The sequence below is a fragment of the Semicossyphus pulcher genome, unplaced genomic scaffold, assembly GCF_022749685.1.
Source record: "Semicossyphus pulcher isolate SPU_LCO1_2020_fin unplaced genomic scaffold, fSemPul1.0.p SCAF_9, whole genome shotgun sequence".
Lineage (NCBI taxonomy): Eukaryota > Metazoa > Chordata > Actinopteri > Labriformes > Labridae > Semicossyphus > Semicossyphus pulcher.
The window spans coordinates 26,109,837-26,129,806 of NW_027211770.1; the positions used below are offsets into that span (position 1 = coordinate 26,109,837).

The 19,970-nt window shown below is 41.4% G+C and overlaps 4 protein-coding genes across 4 annotated transcripts in view; all 4 read left to right on the forward strand.

Annotated features, from left to right (window-relative positions):
* Positions 1–1,113: 1,113 nt before the first annotated feature.
* On the forward strand, positions 1,114–6,491 carry rnf183 (ring finger protein 183). Its single transcript, XM_069657102.1, has 3 exons — positions 1,114–1,284; positions 1,959–5,756; positions 5,846–6,491. The coding sequence occupies exon 2, from the start codon at positions 1,984–1,986 to the stop codon at positions 2,956–2,958; it is 975 nt and encodes a 324-aa protein (XP_069513203.1). The 5' UTR covers positions 1,114–1,284; positions 1,959–1,983; the 3' UTR covers positions 2,959–5,756; positions 5,846–6,491.
* Positions 6,492–7,420: 929 nt separating this feature from the next.
* mgat1a (alpha-1,3-mannosyl-glycoprotein 2-beta-N-acetylglucosaminyltransferase a) lies at positions 7,421–10,452 on the forward strand. Its single transcript, XM_069656325.1, has 3 exons — positions 7,421–7,594; positions 7,977–8,908; positions 9,136–10,452. Exons 2-3 carry the CDS (start codon positions 8,276–8,278, stop codon positions 9,832–9,834), a joined length of 1,332 nt encoding a protein of 443 aa, XP_069512426.1. The 5' UTR covers positions 7,421–7,594; positions 7,977–8,275; the 3' UTR covers positions 9,835–10,452.
* Positions 10,453–11,829: 1,377 nt separating this feature from the next.
* sh3bp5la (SH3-binding domain protein 5-like, a) lies at positions 11,830–18,685 on the forward strand. Its single transcript, XM_069657058.1, has 6 exons — positions 11,830–12,525; positions 12,992–13,054; positions 13,413–13,541; positions 15,286–15,450; positions 16,083–16,256; positions 16,526–18,685. Exons 1-6 carry the CDS (start codon positions 12,289–12,291, stop codon positions 17,072–17,074), a joined length of 1,317 nt encoding a protein of 438 aa, XP_069513159.1. The 5' UTR covers positions 11,830–12,288; the 3' UTR covers positions 17,075–18,685.
* A 465-nt stretch (positions 18,686–19,150) lies between these two features.
* gabbr1a (gamma-aminobutyric acid (GABA) B receptor, 1a) overlaps positions 19,151–19,970 on the forward strand; it is an 87,503-nt gene continuing 86,683 nt past the window's right edge. The window contains exon 1 of the mRNA XM_069655652.1: positions 19,151–19,684. The gene's annotated coding sequence lies outside the window, so the exon portion shown is untranslated. The remainder of the gene's footprint in view (positions 19,685–19,970) is intronic.

The following is a 19,970-nucleotide window of genomic DNA, read 5'->3' on the forward strand; positions in this document are numbered from 1 at the left end:
TTTGAGGGCTGGTTTGAAGTCAAATAACTCACTGACAATACTCATGACATTAATATTTACTACCTTTCAGGAACAAGTTTTCTTTGTTTTGATTGCACCAGGAAGTTCAGCAAGTTAAATTTAGAGCAGCATTTGAATAGCCTCGGATCATCCTCTCATAACACGGGTAAATGTTACTACAAAGATTATAAATGTTTTTAATTTTATTTGACATAATCACACAAGTGCACAAAATAATTCTCACATATTTCATCACACCTACTTTTCGAGGTTTGAATGCTTTCTGTTCATTTTGAACTTGCGTAGAAAGTATGTAACCCCATATGCATCCTTCATAAGAATGTCAGTCCCCTCAGGCCGTCTTACAGCAGCATGTGTTTGTTACATAAAGACAGATGCTTCTCTTTATTTGAGGAAGAGCTGTTTGAAAAAAAAAAAGCACCTGTTCGGTACATGTTTGATTCTGTCGTCGCCTCTGGCTTCACATGTTTTATTCTCGTGTGTTGTCATTGTAGCCAGGGTGTTTTCTCACATACTCGATAAGCACAGATGAAAAGGGAGTAACCTGGACTGTGCGCTGAGGAAAGGTTAAGATACGTAGCTGTTCTTGTTTGGGTGGTAAACTAACCAACGATGACAGGAAAGCGTTGGAGGTATGACAGGTATGAGGCGCTGATGTTCTCTGTTGACAGTTGCCTTTGCCCTTGTCTTTCAAAGCAGCGACAGTGGAATTTTCCCAACATCATGACTGTTTTGTCTTGATTCGTATCACACGTAGAGTCGCATAGAGGAAAAACTTCTTCTGAACCGTGATACCCCCTGAGAACATTATTTGTTGAATTGACCGGTCAGAAAACTCAGCTGCGATCACTTCAAATGAAACTATGATTTAAAAATAATGTATCTGTGTGAGTAGACGCACATGAGAGTTGTCTACGTAAATGACCTGATTATCTGCATATTTCACACAGACAGGAAAAAAACGCTGGCTAACCACAGCTGGTCCAACTGGTCTGACAGGAGAAGAGAGGAAAGGGGAGGGCAGGAGGAGGGTTCACAGGAGGCAGTGCTGTGTTACAATTACAATAAAACAACACAACATAAGAGGGGAAAGATACGGACAGAAGAGGAGAGACGGGGACTGAACACAGACAGTTTGACTCGTGTTTTTTAGGAATGAAGTTTGGTGATGTGCATGTTTCTACTGCACTGATTCACAACTGGATTATTTTACTGGTCAGATCATCGCCGGAGGCGTGATCCGACATTCATCTACCTCCACAGGTCTGTGCGCGTCTAAACACTTTGTGCAATTATTTACTCTCTTGTTCTTTGTCATACTTAACAGTTTTCTGTTGCTGTCAGTTTGCAAACTTCTCATTTTAAAGCAGTGAAATCCTTCATGAACAGAAACTTGTAACTTATGTAGCTTGAACTAAAATGCATTTACTAAAATTTAAAGGAAATAGCTAGGTTAGGTTAGTATGTAAGTTTTGTTCCTCCTGCAGGTGACAGACTTTGAGTTAATGACTGACTTTGTAAGACGAATGGGTTTGATGGAATGTTTGCTATGACATTTCAAAACAATGAAGCCCTGTCACACACCAGTGTCACCCTTCGCTTGGTTTTCCTTCGCAGGTTCCAGACAGCAGGACCATAAAAGTTTCCACTAACTTAAACCTTCTTCAGCTCTTCCAGTTCTGCAGTTCTCAGTACAGACGTGTAGGAAAGCCTCTTAAATACATACAGCGACGCATTAACAAGGCAATAGCACAGCATGCATGGTTAACGAATGGGAAACTATCAACAGATGTTATCTTGATACATTGGCAATGTCAGATAGCAATGACTGCTTCATTATCGTGCAACAGCATTGGCAAATGTGCAGGGAAATTCCTACACTGTTTCCTGCTCTGCTCGTTTCTGAGATCCTGATTTTATTTTTCATTTTGTTTTAGTTCCTGATTCCAGTCTCCCTCCAACATGAGCGATGACAGGGACAGACGCAGGCCTGAAAGGAGCCGGAGCCAAGGAGCCAGACAGGCCCCCAACGTCAAACCCAAACCCAACCAGAATGAGAAGAACAGCAAGGAGGACCACTGGAAGAAGGAGAAGCCCGCCAAAGTGAGGAGATCCAGGAGCAATGACTCAGAGAGGGTTGACAGAGGCCGGAGGCGAGAGCGAGATCGGCACCAGGGCGAGAGTAGACAGAGAGGAAGGAGTGAGGAGGCCCGGAGGCGAGACAGGAGGGAGGGAGAGAGCGAGCGGAGGAAGGTGAGGACCCCTGAGGATGACGTGGAGGAGACCGAGTGTGCTGTGTGTTTCTGCAATTATGATAACGTTTTCAGGACCCCAAAGCTGCTGGCGTGCGGGCACACCTTCTGCCTGGAGTGCCTGGCTCGCATCAACGTCACCTCCCTTGAGCTCAAGACCCTCACCTGCCCGGTTTGTCGAGAGGTGACCGAGCTCCCCCATGGCCAGGACCTGCCCCGCCTGGGCAACAACCAGGACATCATCAGCAAACTGCCCGCAGACATGCAGAGGGCACTTTCCATCCGCTTCAAGCGCAGCAAGGGCAAACTCCTCCTAAAGAACCCTCCTCCCAGCAGCCCCACCAAGCCTAACTTCCTCACCCTGCCTAAAAAGAGCCAGGATGCTCCGGTGACAGCAGCCGGGGAACTCAACTTGAACGCAATGGAACAGGGAATAGCCCCAACCACAGTGGTGGATGTAGGCAGGCCACCAAACAGGGTCAGAGGTCGCCTGCGCAGGTTGTTCCGCTCGGACCAGTGCTACTACGCCGTGGTGGCCACCATCATCACCATCACCGTGGCGCTCATGCTGGTCGGGATCCTGGCCTTTGTGATCATACCCAACGTGGTCGTTCATCGGAAGCCTGTGAGCCAGGCAGGGAACCAAACAGGAGGTGGTGTGTTTAATCCAGGGCAAGGTCCCTGAAGGCAGCACAGCAGAGATGACTCTAAAGAAGGAGAGGGAGAGAATATGACACAGAAGCTGTTGCGATCCTTGAAGAGTAATAGTAAAGATTACAACAAAGCACTGGGAAACACTTACGCCGGTTTGAAGCAAAGAAATGAAGGAAAACAAGGACAGGGACATTTTTTAAACAAAGGACACACAGGCTCAAAGCAGTACTTAAAGGAAACGGGGCAAATGTGCATTTATTTTTTGTAAACATGTTTGTGATTACTGTGAAAGCCAGAAACACTGTATCTGTAAAGAGATTAATAAGCTGTATATTTTTTAATGCACTAAACTCTGTGATATGAAGTTTTTCAAAACAAGTTCAGGGTTTTTGGTTCTTACGAATTTTGTTTAAAGACCAACTCATTGTACATCGCCAGAGATGATTTATATATTTGTAAATATTTTCCCTCATAAGAAATGATTTTATTCCTCATATTTTTACCGAATAAAGCGCTTTTTAATACATGCAAACTTTCTACAAACTAAGCTGGATTTTTAAATATACTATTTTGAAATGTGACAATGCCCCGCTTGTTTTCAACAGCTCTGTTTTCCTATCTGTTTACAGTTCAGCGGGAACTTCCTGTTCATTTTTTCCTGAAGTGTGTCCTTCACCGTGTCAAAACAGCTTTGTGGCCTTTCAGAAACCTGCATGTCTTCTTCAGACACCCGATACCCTCTAGTGGTGTAAACAGACCAGTTGACAGAGGGGCTTTAATCCTGCATGTCTCCTCAGCTGTGCCTCTTTGCTCTGCGTGCAGACAAACCTGTTTGACAGCACGAGTGTCTTCTCCTTCATGCCGTTTTTTTCCGGCTCACTCAGATAAGAGTGCAGCTCTGAGCCCTGACAATGAGACGAGATATCTGATTGTTCCGAACTGAATGACATAGACAAGAGAGAAGGAGCTCAAAGTTTAAGTTTGTCTTCCTGTTAGTCTTTCAGCTTGTGTGCTTCATTGCTGCCTTTGAATTTAAGATAAAAACAACAGGACAAATGCTGCGGAAAGGAAGTGCTTAGACAAATGCATCGATTTTGAGGGACTTGCATATTAGTTGAATATTTTTTATTCATGCACAAATGAAATGAAAATCCAAATGACAGCTGGAGTTGTTCTGGAGATCAAGATTTAACATACGAAGCACAGTATCATATTAAAAGTATTCAAATACCTTAATGCAAAAATACTCAATCACAATTAAAAGTCCAGTCTTAAAGCTAAATTTGCTCCAATTAAAAATGAATAAATAAAGGACCTCATTGTGCAGAGAAAGGCCCCTTGTGACTGAAATATCATACCCGTTTCACTATCACTGTTGATACAGATGCAGCATCTGACTGTTTTCGCTGGCCCAGGTGCAGGAAGTTGGATCTACTTTATGTAAAGTTTAGTTCACCTGTTCCAAACTTCAGGGCTGGACTCCTGCCAAAGAGCTGTGAGATGAGAAATGTCCAAAAACAAGCAGAACAAGCAGTTGTGTTTGTATTGCATCTGAACTATCTGTTGGAAATAGAGCAAACATCTCCCTGTGGAGTATCTGATGCATGTATTGAGTATAAAGTTATCTCAAATACATCCTACAGCACCAGCAATAACACTGAATTGTTGCTTGCTATACTAAATTTAGCATCAGTTATGATGCAATATCATAATATAGTTGCTATAGAGGCCTTTACTATATAATTACAGACTGACAGATTTTATTCTTTATAAAATGTACCTTTACTTGTTATAATTTGGCACATTGTGCTGATATTACTTCTGTATAAAAAAGGAGGACTTTTACTTTTCCCCCCATTGCCTAAAGACACACCCTCCTGAGCCCCCTTCCTGGACTATCGAGGCAAATATGGTCAGGTGGACCGGAGCAGAGAGGAGCCCCCCTCCTCTAATCCACTTCTTGCGCAGATTAACTTTAATGCGTTGTGTGACTGCTTGGACAGAGGTGGAACATTAGGAACCTGAAAGGTGAAAAACAGAGAGGGTCTGTTGTGGATATTATCTGCCACTATGGCTTCCACTCCCTCCGCCTCTGCCTTGACTGCTGTTCTCCGGTGTCGGGGGAATATCTGGGCCAGGAATCCGCCGACCAAGCGGCCTGCCACCTCGGCGTACAGCCTCGGACTGGCCGGCGGCGTGGTGCGCGACTCTCCAGCTGAGCGCAGCCGTTCGAACCAGGCGTCAGCGTGGGAGGTTTTTCTCCGAGGAGAGCGTGTTGTTGTGGGAAGAAGACTGACTGTGGCGTTTAAGTCACAGCGGGTGGACGTTGAGGGGCAGAGAGAAACAAATTCAAGGGAAATGAATAAATTATATCATCCAAAAGTTTCGCAATCCTCTGGGGGCGCGCGCTCAACTGTGCCTGGAGTCCAAAACGCGCTGGTGCGTCAGTTGGCGCGCACACTGACACCTAACCTGCCTGGAACAGATAAATGCTCTAAAATAATTCATATGATAAAGTATGAAAGTAATGCTGCACACATCTGTAAAATATTATCTGTTCAAGAAAACAGTGAATTTCCAGCTGGAGTTTTGAGAGTGTCCATAACGTCCCCACGTTTGATGGAGATGGAGAACGCAGGGCAAATACCATCTTTCGTGTTAACTGGCTGGTCAACACTGAAGGGCACGTGCTTATCTTTGACTGCCCTCGTGTCACAGTTGATGTTTTTGGAGCTGGCGGTGCTGCGCAGGCCGAGCAGCAGCCCTGATGATGCCTGTCAGCATCTACTGAGCCAGGAGGAGGAAAACATCAGAAACGACACCTTGCAGGTGAGCGTCGTAACAATTAACTTTTAAAACGAGAGCAAATAATTTGTGTTTCTGTATCAGTTACTAAGTGAAATCTCCTCCTCTTTCAGGCAAATGGACAAACCCACAGCCCCAATGGCCCCCCCTCCACTAAGAACAACAGTCTGGGCTCTGGACAGAGGATCACAGAGGACAGACCTGACTGAGAGTCCAAGGCCTCAGCACCAAAAATACACACTGTGATCTAACCTTATTTATTGACTTTTAGAAAACACAAGACACATTTGGACGGGTGGCTTGAACAAACAAACCATATGCAAACCACGTTGCAGTGAAACAAGAAAACAAGTGGTTGCTTTAGAGCTTTTTTTTGCATTAAAGGAAATGTCAACTACACTGTAACCATGAAACTATGAAACATGAAACACGTTCTACATAATACTATGCCTCCTGGTGGATGGTTGAAATAAATACATTACATCTCATCTCTAAGGTTACCTTGTATGTATTACATAACAGCAACTTTTGCTAACTTCGTAAATTTGTACTATTTTTAATTGAGTTAAGTCGTTTAATCACAACAAAGCATCTGTGACAAGTTCAATATTCCCTCTGGATTTTCAAAATACAATTTGCATGAAATTGATGTACTCAAATACTACAATACAAGTAAAGGCTATCATATAAATTATATTTGTGACATTTGTGAAATGTGCCTACTTGCTCTTTTACAGAGTAGGATGAGAAGAAATTGTCATATGTGCAAGCCTTTTATCTTAGCTTACTGGAAACAAGGGAAAATCAGCGATCCCATCCTTCTTTGTCCGAACATTAAATCCACCTGCCTGCACCTTTAAAGCTAACTAATTAATACATTTTGTCTAAACTGTTTAATGAGTTAAAATACCAAAGTGTAAAACAACAATTTAAATATTTAAAGCAGTATTATGAGGGAATCTGCCAGGAACCAGTTGCAAACTACCTGGAATCGTAGTTTGTTACATAAACCTCATAAACCTGTTGTATTTTAAACTTAGTTCCTTGTACATACTGTCTTAGCTAAACAAGGAAACAAGTGTTTGTTTTGAGTTGAAGGTATTGGTAGGGGTTATGTTTGTCGACATGTAAAAACATGTATTTTCCCGAAATGTGTTCCTTTTATGTTAAGTAAAGTTAGGACTCAAGTAGGCCTAAATGTACCTTGGTGCTGAGAAACACCACAGCCACAGCATCACTGAGTTCTTTCCTCATTATGGAGTGTTTGTTTCTTGGTAGACAAAGTGATAGGAAAATTTATTCATTGAACCAAAACACATTTGCCTTTCCTCCCTTGAGACCAATGCAAATCACATAGACTTTATTGTAGCTCAAGCAGGAAAAAAAACACCTTGTTACCTTCGCTATGTCCCTATTAAATTGCTTTTTTTTAGCCTTTTTAGCCTCCTTGTCTTTCATAACTATATCTTAAAGCAACAGTCTGTGAAGGCAGACAATAATATATTACTTAATCTTTATAAAGACATCACAAGGTGCATAATTAGCTCCACTGAGGGCTGCTAGACGTCGAAGTGTTGTGTAATTTCTCAAGGTGACAGTTAGGGCGGGACTTCCGGTGTCTGCCCGCTCCCGGAAGTCGTCGTGTTACTTTTTTCTCCTCCTCCTCCTTCTAGTCCAGTCTTGCGAGAAACAAGACAAACTAAGCGGCGTTAAGTTCCATTAGTAGCCGGGAAACTAGCAGGGGAACAGTTTTACTCCGGATCTACCAGGCTGATCGGCTCCTGTCGTTTAACTTTAACCGTTGTCATCGAAGAACCGGCGGAGAAATGGCTACAAGAGGAATAAGTCCTCACACTGACAGGGTAAGGGCTAATTTCAACACGCTCCTCCATGAGCTACAGTATTTACAGTCGAGTCGAGTAAAACCTGTCCGTCAAGAAGCAGAGAGTTATGCCAAGTCGGAAGTCTGTGTTTTTAGCTGTAAATCTGTCTTTATAACACACAGTTCAGCTTATGTTACGATGCAGCCACAGGTGATAAGAAAAAATCGATCAGGCACAGTTTGGGTGAATCATCACTACAGTTCACATAAGGCAGCTTCTCTCGAAACTCAAATGAACTAAAACATGCCTCGATTTCCTGGTTTCATTGTTATCATGATTCAGTTCCTCACATCTTATTTCCTGTCACTTTTATTGCAGTCTTTTTTTCCCCTAATAGTACATTATGTTCTCATTATTTCAGATGGAAGAGTGAAGTGAAAGTTGAAGATCTACCAGAATCAAAGCCGTACTCCAATATGCGTCCTATCCTTTGTCATATTTTATCCACCTTTGCCTCCAGCGACACTGTTTTGTGTCCTTCTAACTTTTGTCACTGCACAAAAAGTCAGCAAGGTGTGGCTCCAGATCTCTGATCATGCACTTGTGATGTACACAGGCCACCCTTCCCATATCCCATTCCTTTTGTCTGTAATAAGGACACGTCTTTCTATACTGATCCTGTCCCCCTGATCCAACCTCCCCCCTTTGAGTTTCTGGGCCATGCTCCGCAAGAGAGGTTCTGTCATTTTTTGTGGTACGTTCCTGTTTATTACCTGGAACGCCATACTGGTGCTTTTGCTGTGGGGCAGACCCCCTACTGGCCAGCCGGACGAGCCTGGCCGAGAGCAGAGCGAGTTGGCTGAAAAGCCTACCAATGATGTGGTGGGAGATGTGCTCCGAATGGCAGACACATTCGAAGCAGAGCTTGAAATGCAGAAAAAAATCTTACTGCAGATCCAGAATCACCAATTACTGTGGGATTCATCCATCAAAGACCGACCAAAGGTTGCTGACCCACATCAGTCTGTCATGCCCATCCTGGTTATCGCCTGTAACAGGGTCACTGTGAGGCGCTGCTTGGACAAACTCCTGGAGCTACGTCCTTCAGCAGAGCTTTACCCAATCATCGTCAGTCAGGATTGTGGACATGCCGAGACTGCTGAGGTGATTCAGTCATATGGAAATAAAGTAACTCACCTGAAACAGCCGGACCTGTCCGATATCGCTGTGCAACCAGGGCACAAGAAGTTTCAGGGTTACTACAAAATCTCCAGGCATTACCGCTGGGCTCTCAACCAAGTGTTCAACACCCTCTCTCATTCCTCTGTCGTGATTGTAGAGGATGATCTGGAGGTAATCATATCATCCATTAGTGGCATTAAGTGGCTTCATTTAATTATTAAAGTATTACTTGTGATTCAAAATGCCTATTGATAAATTAGATGTTAATTTTGTCATGTCAATTTAAAAAAAACTGCATTGGTTCCACATTTCATAGCTGTTAAGTGATCATATCCTTAAAACAGTTGATTTCCCCCTTTTTTTAAACTTGAAATTAAATTATTCATCTCTTACTCTAGGTGGCGCCAGACTTCTTTGAGTACTTCAGAGCTTTGCTGCCACTCCTGCAAGCTGATCCCAGCCTGTGGTGTGTATCAGCCTGGAATGACAATGGCAGAGATGGCTATGTGGATCCTGGGAAGGCTAACTTGCTCTACCGGACAGACTTCTTTCCTGGTCTGGGATGGATGGTCCTCAAGGAGGTGTGGGAAGAGCTGGAGCCAAAGTGGCCTGCTTCATTCTGGGATGACTGGATGCGTCAGCCAGAGCAGCGGCGCAACCGTGCCTGTATCCGTCCGGAGATCTCACGAACTCTGACCTTTGGCCGTCAAGGTGTGAGTCTAGGTCAGTTTTATGACAAGTACCTGCGCTACATTAAACTAAATACCGAATTTGTGCCTTTTACCAAGATAGACCTGAGTTACTTGAAAGAGGATACATACAGAGAAAACTTTCAGAAGGAAGTTTACAGTGCTCCTGTGGTGACATATGAAGATGTTAAGCAGGGGCAGTTAAAAGGACAAGGGCCCTACCGCCTTCAGTACTCTAGTAAAGACAGTTTCAAAGTGATGGCCAAAAACCTGGGAATCATGGATGACTTGAAGTCTGGAGTGCCGAGGGCAGGATACAGAGGGGTTGTCAGTTTCATGTCAAGAGGACGGAGAATCTACTTGGCTCCTCCTCGAGGATGGACCAAGTATGATACTACCTGGAGCTGAAAAGCCAGAGAAAAGCCAATGTGTAGTAGCCTATTTGTAAAAGCCTGTTAGGGAAAGCATTTCAGACCAAAAACTGATGTTTAAACTTTCTCTTTGATTGAATGATAGGTAGTCTGTTTAATAACTCTTGATAATGCAGAATGGATTGTTGCTCTTTCTGGTGTTGGGGCTATTGCCAATGCCGCTCAGGTCTTTTTCATTATTCCAAAACATTTCTTACAGTGTAGGATACTGCCTAAACAGTTTGTTGGACAAAACTGAGATCTATTTTTTATACTATGCTAATTGTGCACATGATGTTCATTAATGCATTCAATGCAATGACATAGTTTGCCGCTGTTGTTTAAATTATTTTCAATTTCTGGTAGCCTATGTGAAATGTTTATGTCCTCTACAAATATGAAAACATAACCTGTGGTATGGTTGTTTATGGCAGTGGTGACTGGTCATAACTGCAGTATAATCGTTCATTTGATTCTTAGTGTTAATGTCTTCTATGAAAATCAGTTCTTCCTGCTTACATTTTAATGTCAATTTATTTTGTTTAATGATTCTCCAATGGAAGTAGTTCTTGCAGGTTTGTTACCTTGCAAACTACAAAATCTGTGTGTTTGTATATTTTTGGAATAAAAAAAAACAATACACAATGTTTCTTCATAATGACTCGCTTTTTGGTTAGAGAAAATACCCATGCTATTAGTTAATATTAACTAATGCATTATGGTTTGACCCATTGCTATATCCACGTAGGGAGTTATCACAAACTCAGTCAGCGCAGTCAAACATTCAAACCTACATAACATAATTTTAAATTTGAAAATATCTCCCAAAGTATTCAAAGACATAATTTTATAATGCAGCCATAATGCATTGGAATATACATGTTCCTGATAACACAAAAATAAATTAAATTGACTAACAAATAAAGTGTAGGGAAAGAACAATGATAAAATAAAAACTTTTGGGATCTACGTAAAAACTGGAATACGTTTGTGATGTCTAAATAATCATAATTTTTTCCTATTTATAATATTTAAGTTTTCAATAGATACCAAATTAGTTTTAAAATTGGTATCTTTCAAATTAGAAAAGGTGGATAAACTTTTAAGCCAATTATTAAATATTTACTGAGACATAAATCAGATTTTATCCAGACAGAAAGAGAAAAACAGTTTGATATCTTTTTAAATATTTTTTTCCAAAGTTCTCCTAAAAATAAAAACTAAGTTTGATAGTTTCTACTTCACAACTGTTGTTTACAAATAGGAAGATATTACTGTTGATAGCTTTAGCAGGGTAGTACTTGTGTAAAATCTCTTTGACTTGATTTCAAATTATATAAGACAAGATAAGATCATCTTTATTGATTTCCCATTGGGAGATATTTAGTTGTTACAACAACTGAAAAAAAACAGTTATGAATAAACAAACAATAATAGCAACGATAATAATAAGAAATAAATAAGTAATAATAAAAATAACTAATAATAATAAAATATATATGTACATTATTTGCATCCTTTACTTATATATGTAAAAAATAATTGCGCAGAAAAAATATACATATATGCATACATACACGTACTTATACATATATACACATACATACACTACCAGTCAAAAGTTTGGACACACTTTCCCATTCACTTGTATGGGAAAGTGTGTCCAAACTTTTGACTGGTAGTGTATATATAGGTAGTGAGTGAGGGTGGATACTGACAGAGAATTGAGATCACATAGTTGTTGTGATGCTTGTGTTATAAAGCCTGTCTTTATATACTTGTACATACTATGACTTTATATAATTATAAATATTTGTAAGGTAACAGAGAAATATACTTTAAAACCTGCTTAAAACAACGTATATTTACATATAGGAGTAGTTATGTGTTTAACATGTTGTGTGAAAGTGCAGGAGTATTGTATCTCGGTGATGCTGAGAGGTGTCTACGGAAGCCGTCCAGGTCGAAACGTTGGACGTCCCTTTACAAACTAACGCTCCTCTGTTTACTTCACTTGAAATGATGATGTGAGACCGAAAACGCTAGCTAGCTAGCCTAGCAGAACTAATGGAGAACCGGTAAGAAATGGAGAATAGACCGTATATGGCGGGGGTACAAAGCAAATGTGCCTCCTTTTACTTTTCATTTCGTGATGGCTGTTTGCATAGGCCATTCTGCTCTAAAGGAACCGTTAAATTCTCACTGAAGACGTTAGCCTGTTAGCGTGCTAGGCTAGGCTGCAGGCGAGGCTAGCTTCAGTGGGTTCGTGTGTCGTTGTGATTTGATATGGCACATTACAAACTCTACAGCACTCACCACCACTGGAATTATTTGACAGATTGAGCCTGTTAAATATAATTAAACTGTTGTTAATAGGACCGGTCTTGAGGGTGAATTAGCTGTCATCTCAACCTGAGCTAACGGTGCAGCTAGCGAAACTGACAGGCCTGGAATGGAGCCAGGTGACTTGCGAGAAAGCCCCGCCGGGTCCGGGGAGTCAGATGCGGGGGATTGGAGGGAGGTTATTCCTGGCGGGGAGGAGCAGGAAGTCAAAGCAGCCGATACTAATGGAAACCCATTAGAGACGGCGCTCAGGGACACCTGCGAGGACGGCGAAAGTGAGAAACAAAAATCCGTGGGAGAGCAATTGCACAGCCCCTACGAGGAGGAACTGGACCCCAGAATCCAGGTACGAGAGCCTGATGTTTTATTTAAATGTGACCATTTAACACCCACCAAGCTAGGTTCACATATTAATCAGCCAGGTTGTAATCATTGATAACGGTACCGGGGTGGGGAAGACTGGATTGGATAGGTATACGCCTAACGGAAAGACAGCGATGTGTTGTTATAAAACATTTGGATAATTTATTGTGATTTGTTTTTTATCTATGCAAATTCAGTTTTCAGAACAAAGGTCTGTGCTATCACATGGGCATCATAGTTACATACTTATGAAGTACATTTTGCTCTAGCACCAGTTATTGCCTCACCTGTATTGCCATTACATGGAAAATTGAAGCGTTATTATATTTAAATGTAATGCTATTACCTGAAATTTAAACTACAGCGAATTCATGAGGGGTTATGTGTTAGATTTATTGTTTCCAGCTGTTTTTAATGACCTAAAGCAGTATTTTTCTGTTTTCCCACAGGAAGAGTTGGAGCATCTAAATGAAGCCAGTGCAGAAATAAACAGACTAGAGTTGCAGTTGGATGTAAGTTAAAATACACAATCCACTCAATTAGGGACTTTTTGCTTCCCACACATGACTGAAAAATTTGGCCTAAAAATGTACTTTAATTTTAACAAAACAGAACTCATGAGTAATGTGAAATGAACATTTACTACCACCTTGGGAACTGCTTAGAAATCTGTCTCTGTTGTTAAATATTTTAGTAGTCTACCCAGGAGCGTCTAATCAATATCAAAGACTGAACTCTTAAAATGGAAAATATATTAGTGCTGATATTTTGACGCTCACATACAGTCATATTCCTTTGTGAAATCGAATAGTTTAGTCATTCCATTACAGGTAAATTTAATCTTCTCATTTTCATGCATTGACCATCCAGGATGCCAGATCAGGATACCGGAAGATTCTCACAGAGTCTGCCAGGAAGCTAAATGCTCAGAGCTCTCAGCTCGGTGGCTGCATAGAGAAGGCAAGGCCCTATTATGAAGCTCGTCGCCTTGCAAAAGAGGTATTTACACGCAAATGTATGTCTGAAAAAAATGTAACATGTGGCCGATATGTTTTAAATGTTTCTGTTTCTTATTTGGTAGACTGTATTATGTACGCTCTTTTAAGAAATGGTTTTGTCAGAAATACAATTTAGAAGCAAGATTTTTAAAGACCTAAAGTTTGAGCCACAGTATAAGCAAGGCCTTCGAGAGAGTCTGAAAGAAAAGCTCTGATCAGATCTAAGAGAAAACTGTTTGCCTGTTTTGTTTGTGATTGGTCGGTGGGAAGTTACCAAATTAACCAAAAACAATCATGTGTCAGGGTGAATTGTATTTCATTGCTTTGGTTTGGACCTGCAAATACAACCTCACGGTTTATTCCTGTTTCTATTTAGCATTAAAATACGCCTTAAGTGAGCTTGAGGGGCGGGAGAAATCTCATTAACAGAGTATCTCCCAGAATACATTGTAGAAAAAAATGGGATCTGATTGTTTACACATTATTTGGTGTTGGTCAGTAGTGTTAAAGGTTCAGTGATTGTGTTGGTTTTCAGATTGTCTAATCAGTGTTCCTTGAGATTGCAGATAGGGGATCACCAATCGCTAGAGCGTGGGGGAGCAGTGACATACCTGCTTACAATACATTTTTCATGATTTAGTTTGCATTTAAAATTCTGAATAATAATTTTGAGGGTGGCTTTCAAATAATCCAACCCTTAAGCTCTTTAAAAGCTATACAAGTTGCGTCAATAACAATTTAGAAAAGAGTAAACATTTTATTTAAAATATTCAAACATAAAAGCAATGTCTGCCCATTCAAACAAGGGCTTCTTTTAAAAAGTGTGTTTCAGTGGTGCAGCAGCATTATGTTCCTTTAACATTATTATTATCCAGTCTTTGATATCGCATTCCAAATAATATTAATTACATTAGATAGTGTTGTAGAGCAGAGTACACTTTTGGGAAGCAAGCATACGGAAAATGTAGATGTGAGGTGGCAGATCCATGCAAAAGAGCCCTCTAACTGGTTTGGAAATAAGGATTTGAAATTCACTCGTCATTTGTGCTGATTAACGGGCTTAGTGGGCGGAAATGCGGTTCCACCAGAAACTCATCTGAATGCACAGCGGGGTACAAATCCCTGAGGCTTTTCTTTAACATGTTACTTTTTACAGGACGTAAGTTTAACATTGGCGTAGGAAAAAACTGTCTTATCAATACTGTCAATCAATGATCAATGAACCCACGGCCAGTCGGCACAAGCCTTGTGTTGCAAATGCCTGCCTGACTGCACTGAAGGATTGTTCAAAGTCATCAGTGTGCATATAGCTTTATTAATCCCATACACACCCGTCTCCTTTATGTTGCAGAGATCTCAGTTTCAACAAAAAAAGTAAATCTTAGGGATTAGAACTCTGATCACGACTTGCCACCAGTAAGCATGTGAGAGGGTTTTTAATGCCAGGTGTAGACTGCAATCCGTCCTAACAGGTTGGAGCCCCACACATCTTAATACGACTTACTTGTTTTTTTCCTATTGGGAACGAGATACATGAGATTTGCATGATGGAAAACTGTAACCGTTAAATATACTAATCTGAGTAACAGTATGACCTATTTAATCATGTACTGGCTTGATGGATTGAATCGTTTGAATCGTAACAAATACATTTTGACTGAGATCAGACTTTAACCGATTAGGGGGCTCCTGTCCTTGTCACATTTCACCCCTATATTCTGTAAAAGTTTGTCTTCTGTCTGCAGGCTCAGCAGGAGACCCAGAAGGCAGCTTTGAGCTACGAGAGAGCGGTTTCCATGCACACAGCTGCCAGGGAGATGGTGTACGTGGCTGAGCAGGGCTTGATGGCTGATGGCAAGAACACTCTCGACCCCACCTGGCAGGAGATGCTCAACCATGCTACCTCCAAGGTAACAAAGAGAAGGAGGCACACTTGTTATAAAGAAATGCTTAAAAGACTTCAGACCTGGGTTGAGTAGGTTGTTGGATGATGCTTGTTTAACAGCTAGATAAAACATTTACTGGAATCTCCAAAGAGCAATAGCAATAAAACAAGATGCTTAATGAGTGCAGTTGTTTATTACAGCATTTTTATAAATACTTGGCTCATGAACGGTTTTAGCATTGCACTCTACACCGTGGATGTTATAATGGACAGTAAAGGGGATCAAAATTAACTCAGCAGAACCAAAAATAATGCCTCTTTTTTTGCAAACATCCTTGACTTGATTGCATCCAGTTCGATCTGAGATTTTGGTTTGTTTCATGGGCATGTGACGCCTTAAGCAACTACTACTCCCTAAGATCCGTAAATTCAAATTATAATGTCTGAAATTCACTTAAACCTCAACAGTTCCACAGAGAGGTGGTATAGAACTAGGAGGCTGGCCCCTCTGTTGTTTTGTTTTTGTAAAAGTTTCAGTAGAGGCAAAAACTTCAGAAAAAAGAGTCGCAGCCCTCTCACTCACGAACCTGCTGGCCCTGGATCTGTGTGTTAGTGTGTGTGTGTGGTTAACAGCCTGCTCCGGTGTGTTTTTCACAGGTGAACGAAGCCGAGGAGGAGCGACTCCGCAGCGAGAGGGAACACATGCGCGTCACGCATGCCTGTCAGGAGGCTGAGGCTAAGGTTCAGATGCTGCAAAAGTCCCTGAAAAGAGTCATTGTGAAATCCAAACCTTACTTTGAGCTCAAGGCACAGTTCAACCACATACTGGAGGTAAAGCAGACGTACAGAGCCCAGTGATGATGCATAATGCTAAATGTTCTGTGAAGAGTACCTTGTTTTCTGCTGCTTCCACTTTCTAATTCTCACAAGGAAAATAATCAGATGTTTGTGTAGTTGTGTTGTAATTATGTTGCTGAGTTGGTAAAAATGCAGTAATATATTCTGTAACTTATGGATTCACTCGAGGTCACTGGCAGGTTATGGCATTAAATCAATGTTGAAACTGATGAGGAAAGTTGCTGTGTCCTCTGTGACTCCAGGAGAACAAGACCAAGGTGCTGCAGCTGGAACAGCACGTTGCCAAAGTAAAGACCCGATATTCCATCGCCCTGAGAAACTTGGAGCAAATCAGTGAGCAGATCCACGCTCAGAGGGGGAGGGACCAGGCCGGGGGAGGCCGCCCCACTGTGTGCGGAGGGCGGAGTCCTCCTGTCGGAGCAGAGTCTGACATCAGAGTCAAGCAAGAAGGCGGGGCCTGCTGTGGTGGTGCGACAGGAACAGATCGAGTGGATGCAGCAGCAGCCAACCTGGTGGAGAAATACAAGGAGAAGGAGAATGAAAAGGAGAGGGAGCGGGCGGGGTCGGATTCCCTGTCGGTGTTCAGCCTGCAGACCATCGCTTCCGACTTGGAGAAATATGACTCCATCGAGCACCTCGGGGACCTCAGCGATGTAGGGAGCGTAACTGGGGATGAGGGGGAGAAAGAGAGAGGCGTGGTGATTGATAGAAGAGACAAGCTGATGGAAACGTCTGCCAAAGAGCGCCAGCAGCAGTTTCACAAGCAGCACCACCGAAGCTTCAGTTTGTGAGGCTGTAGATGATATGTCAGCTAATAATGCTGCAAAAGTAAAATATGTGTATCAAAAAAACTAGATGTTAGCGTTAACATCCCAAACACATAGGTACCAACCAAAGTAAAGAGCATAAACTAGCTGCAAATGTAAAACTAGAGTTATGCTGCAGTTGTATGTGTATGATACTTAGTGTAAATAAGCTCATGTGTATGTTGACTGACATTCTAAAGCTGTAACGATCAATAGGTAACATTGCAGCCTAGTTAGAACACTACTTGCATCTTAAGAGCTTCAACCCCCCAGGACATGTAAACCGTATCTTCACTCCCCTGTGAGGGCTTCCGGGTAGCATTTGTTCCCTGAGCATGAAGAAACGGCGATGAAAGATGAAAAGCCCTGCTCGCACAGAAATATTTCAAAAAGGCATCATTTCTTTCTTTCCCAGGCTAATCGTTGATCTAATTTGGTGAGACTGGTGAAAACTAATCCCTCCATTGTTTCCCCCCAGCTGTGTCGAGCCTTATCAGCGATTTGCTTACAGGTAGAAAGGAGGTAGGGTCTGTGCATACACACTCCTATATATCCACCCTTATCAAGTTCGTGTGAACGGAAGAATGACAAAAAGGACTCTGTCTGTGCAGAGTTAAAAGCATGTTTGGATTCACATTTCATATATTTATTTTGAGTAACATGCTGCAAGTGGTGCTTTGTTATTTTTTGGCACGAGAGAATGCGTTTTTTGAAAATTCCTGAATTGATAAAAACAGTAAAAAGAGTCTGAAGATGATGAAGACTCCGACTCTTTCCACTCCGACAGCATGCACTCCTAGTTGGCTATTTAAGCAGATATTTATGACATGTATTCAGGGTTATATGCTGATAGGAACACTGACACTGTTTAAAGCAAGGATGATAATGCTCAGCCATGTTTTCTTTTTTGTGTTGTCATGCTGGAGTCCTTTGGTGCAAAAGCCTTTCCCAAACTTGTGATTTGGATATTGTTTACATTTGTACAAGTGTATTTCTTTGGCAGCAATCCTCTTTTGTTGGCCTTTAAAAAAAAAAACATGCCCTTGTTGTTATTTGAAGTGTGCCTTGACACTGAACAAGCAACACATTTAGCATGAGTAGTACTCATTGTAAGCTCATCTGTAGTTCTGTTAAGAACCGTTTAAAGAAAAACTGAGTGCCCTTTTTATTATCTTATAAACATTTTAATCATCTGATCGCCCAGACACTGGTTCCGATTTGACTTGAATTTATTTTTTGGTTTGGTTCTGTATTTGCTTCTATGATATTGTACTTTGATTGTCAAAGTGTGAGTTGCAAAAGTCAAGAACTGACTTGTAAATGTATGTAATTATTACAAAGCTGGAAAATATTGACATGTACAGTTACATGTGTTTTTCTGATTTAAATATTTGACTCTGTTGTACAGCTGTTCTGGATTCTGACAGGTCGTCGTTATGTATTTGAATCCTTATTATTGTTGCAGTTTACCTGAAACACCTCCACTTCACTCCTGTCTTAACTAATGAGCTTCACCCCTTTTAAATGCATATGTGAATTGTGTCCCACTGTTTCCAACTTATGCATTGTCATACATATAATCAATAAACCTGATCATACTTATTGGGCTTATTTGATTCCCATATGTTGTTTTAGATGTATTTGATACCTTGTTTTGTGTGGCTGTGTGTTAAGACGGAGGATAGGATGTGAATCTCTGTCTTACAGATACAAGGAGAGCTGATGAGCGACACAGGGAGAGGTTATGTCTTCCCCAGCCTTCCTTCAATTATTCAGCAGATGTATAAATATGAAGCAGGATGCTGATCTCAGAATAGATGGCAAGAAGAGGAGCGGAGGGTAAGACACAAAAAGAGAAAATGAAGGAGTCAACAGACTTTGATTTAATAGATGACCAGTGTTGTAGAAATGACAGACTGCTGCTTCATTGACTTAACTCCAAAGGGCTTAGGAAAAAAGGCTTAACAAAGTAGTCAGTGTTAATACCACAGCGCCATATCTGCACCTCCATCCGTGTCTAGTCCTCCCGCCGTCATATAATCATTCACAGTGGGATAAACCCGCAAGCTTATCAGAAACCCAAATCCTTCTCGTGAGATTCATTATGATATTTTGCTTTTGTGTGCCTGGACCTGAGCGTGTCTCATCTTGACAAGGAGGGGTTGGAGAGAAAAAAAAAAACGATAAATGCGTGAGAGAGGGACTGTTACGCACGGTGCGTCTCCATCATGACGTCGTGAATTAGCTCAAGATCGTAGAGGGGGAGAGGAAAAAAAGGAGGGGAGTGTGGTGAATCGGTGTTTCGTCGTTTATGGGGATGCGTTTGTATATAGTGCATGTATATTTTTTTGTATGGATTTTTGCCATTTCTTACCTTTGCCATGCGTAACTGCAATACATGGAAGAAGCCCGAATAAGATACGTTTTGTTTTTCTAACAGTCTGTTTACGAACGGAGCAGCTTGCACATTTATAGCCATATAATTACAGCCATAAAATCGTTGCAAAGATGCATATTTTTACCAAATAATCCGACATTGGGCTTTCCCATCCGGAGGACGCACTGTTATCTTGACTGAGCGCTTCGAAAGTAATAGTAAGTACACATGCTACAGCTTTGCTTCAGGGGGCTACATGCTACTATTACTGTAGGGCGCATTACTAGACCACATTTAACCAGAATATGCTCCATTTCCTATGCAGATAATCCAGACAGATGGAAAATTCGTTCTTCATTTTGTATGCAAAGGACATATATTTTCGATAAGCGCAGGCCAGATTTGTTTGGACTTCCTTATTGCAAGAAACCACCACCATCCTGTCTGCATTTATCTTTTTTTACGCCTTAGAAAGAGAGGATTACATATAATAGATTTGACATG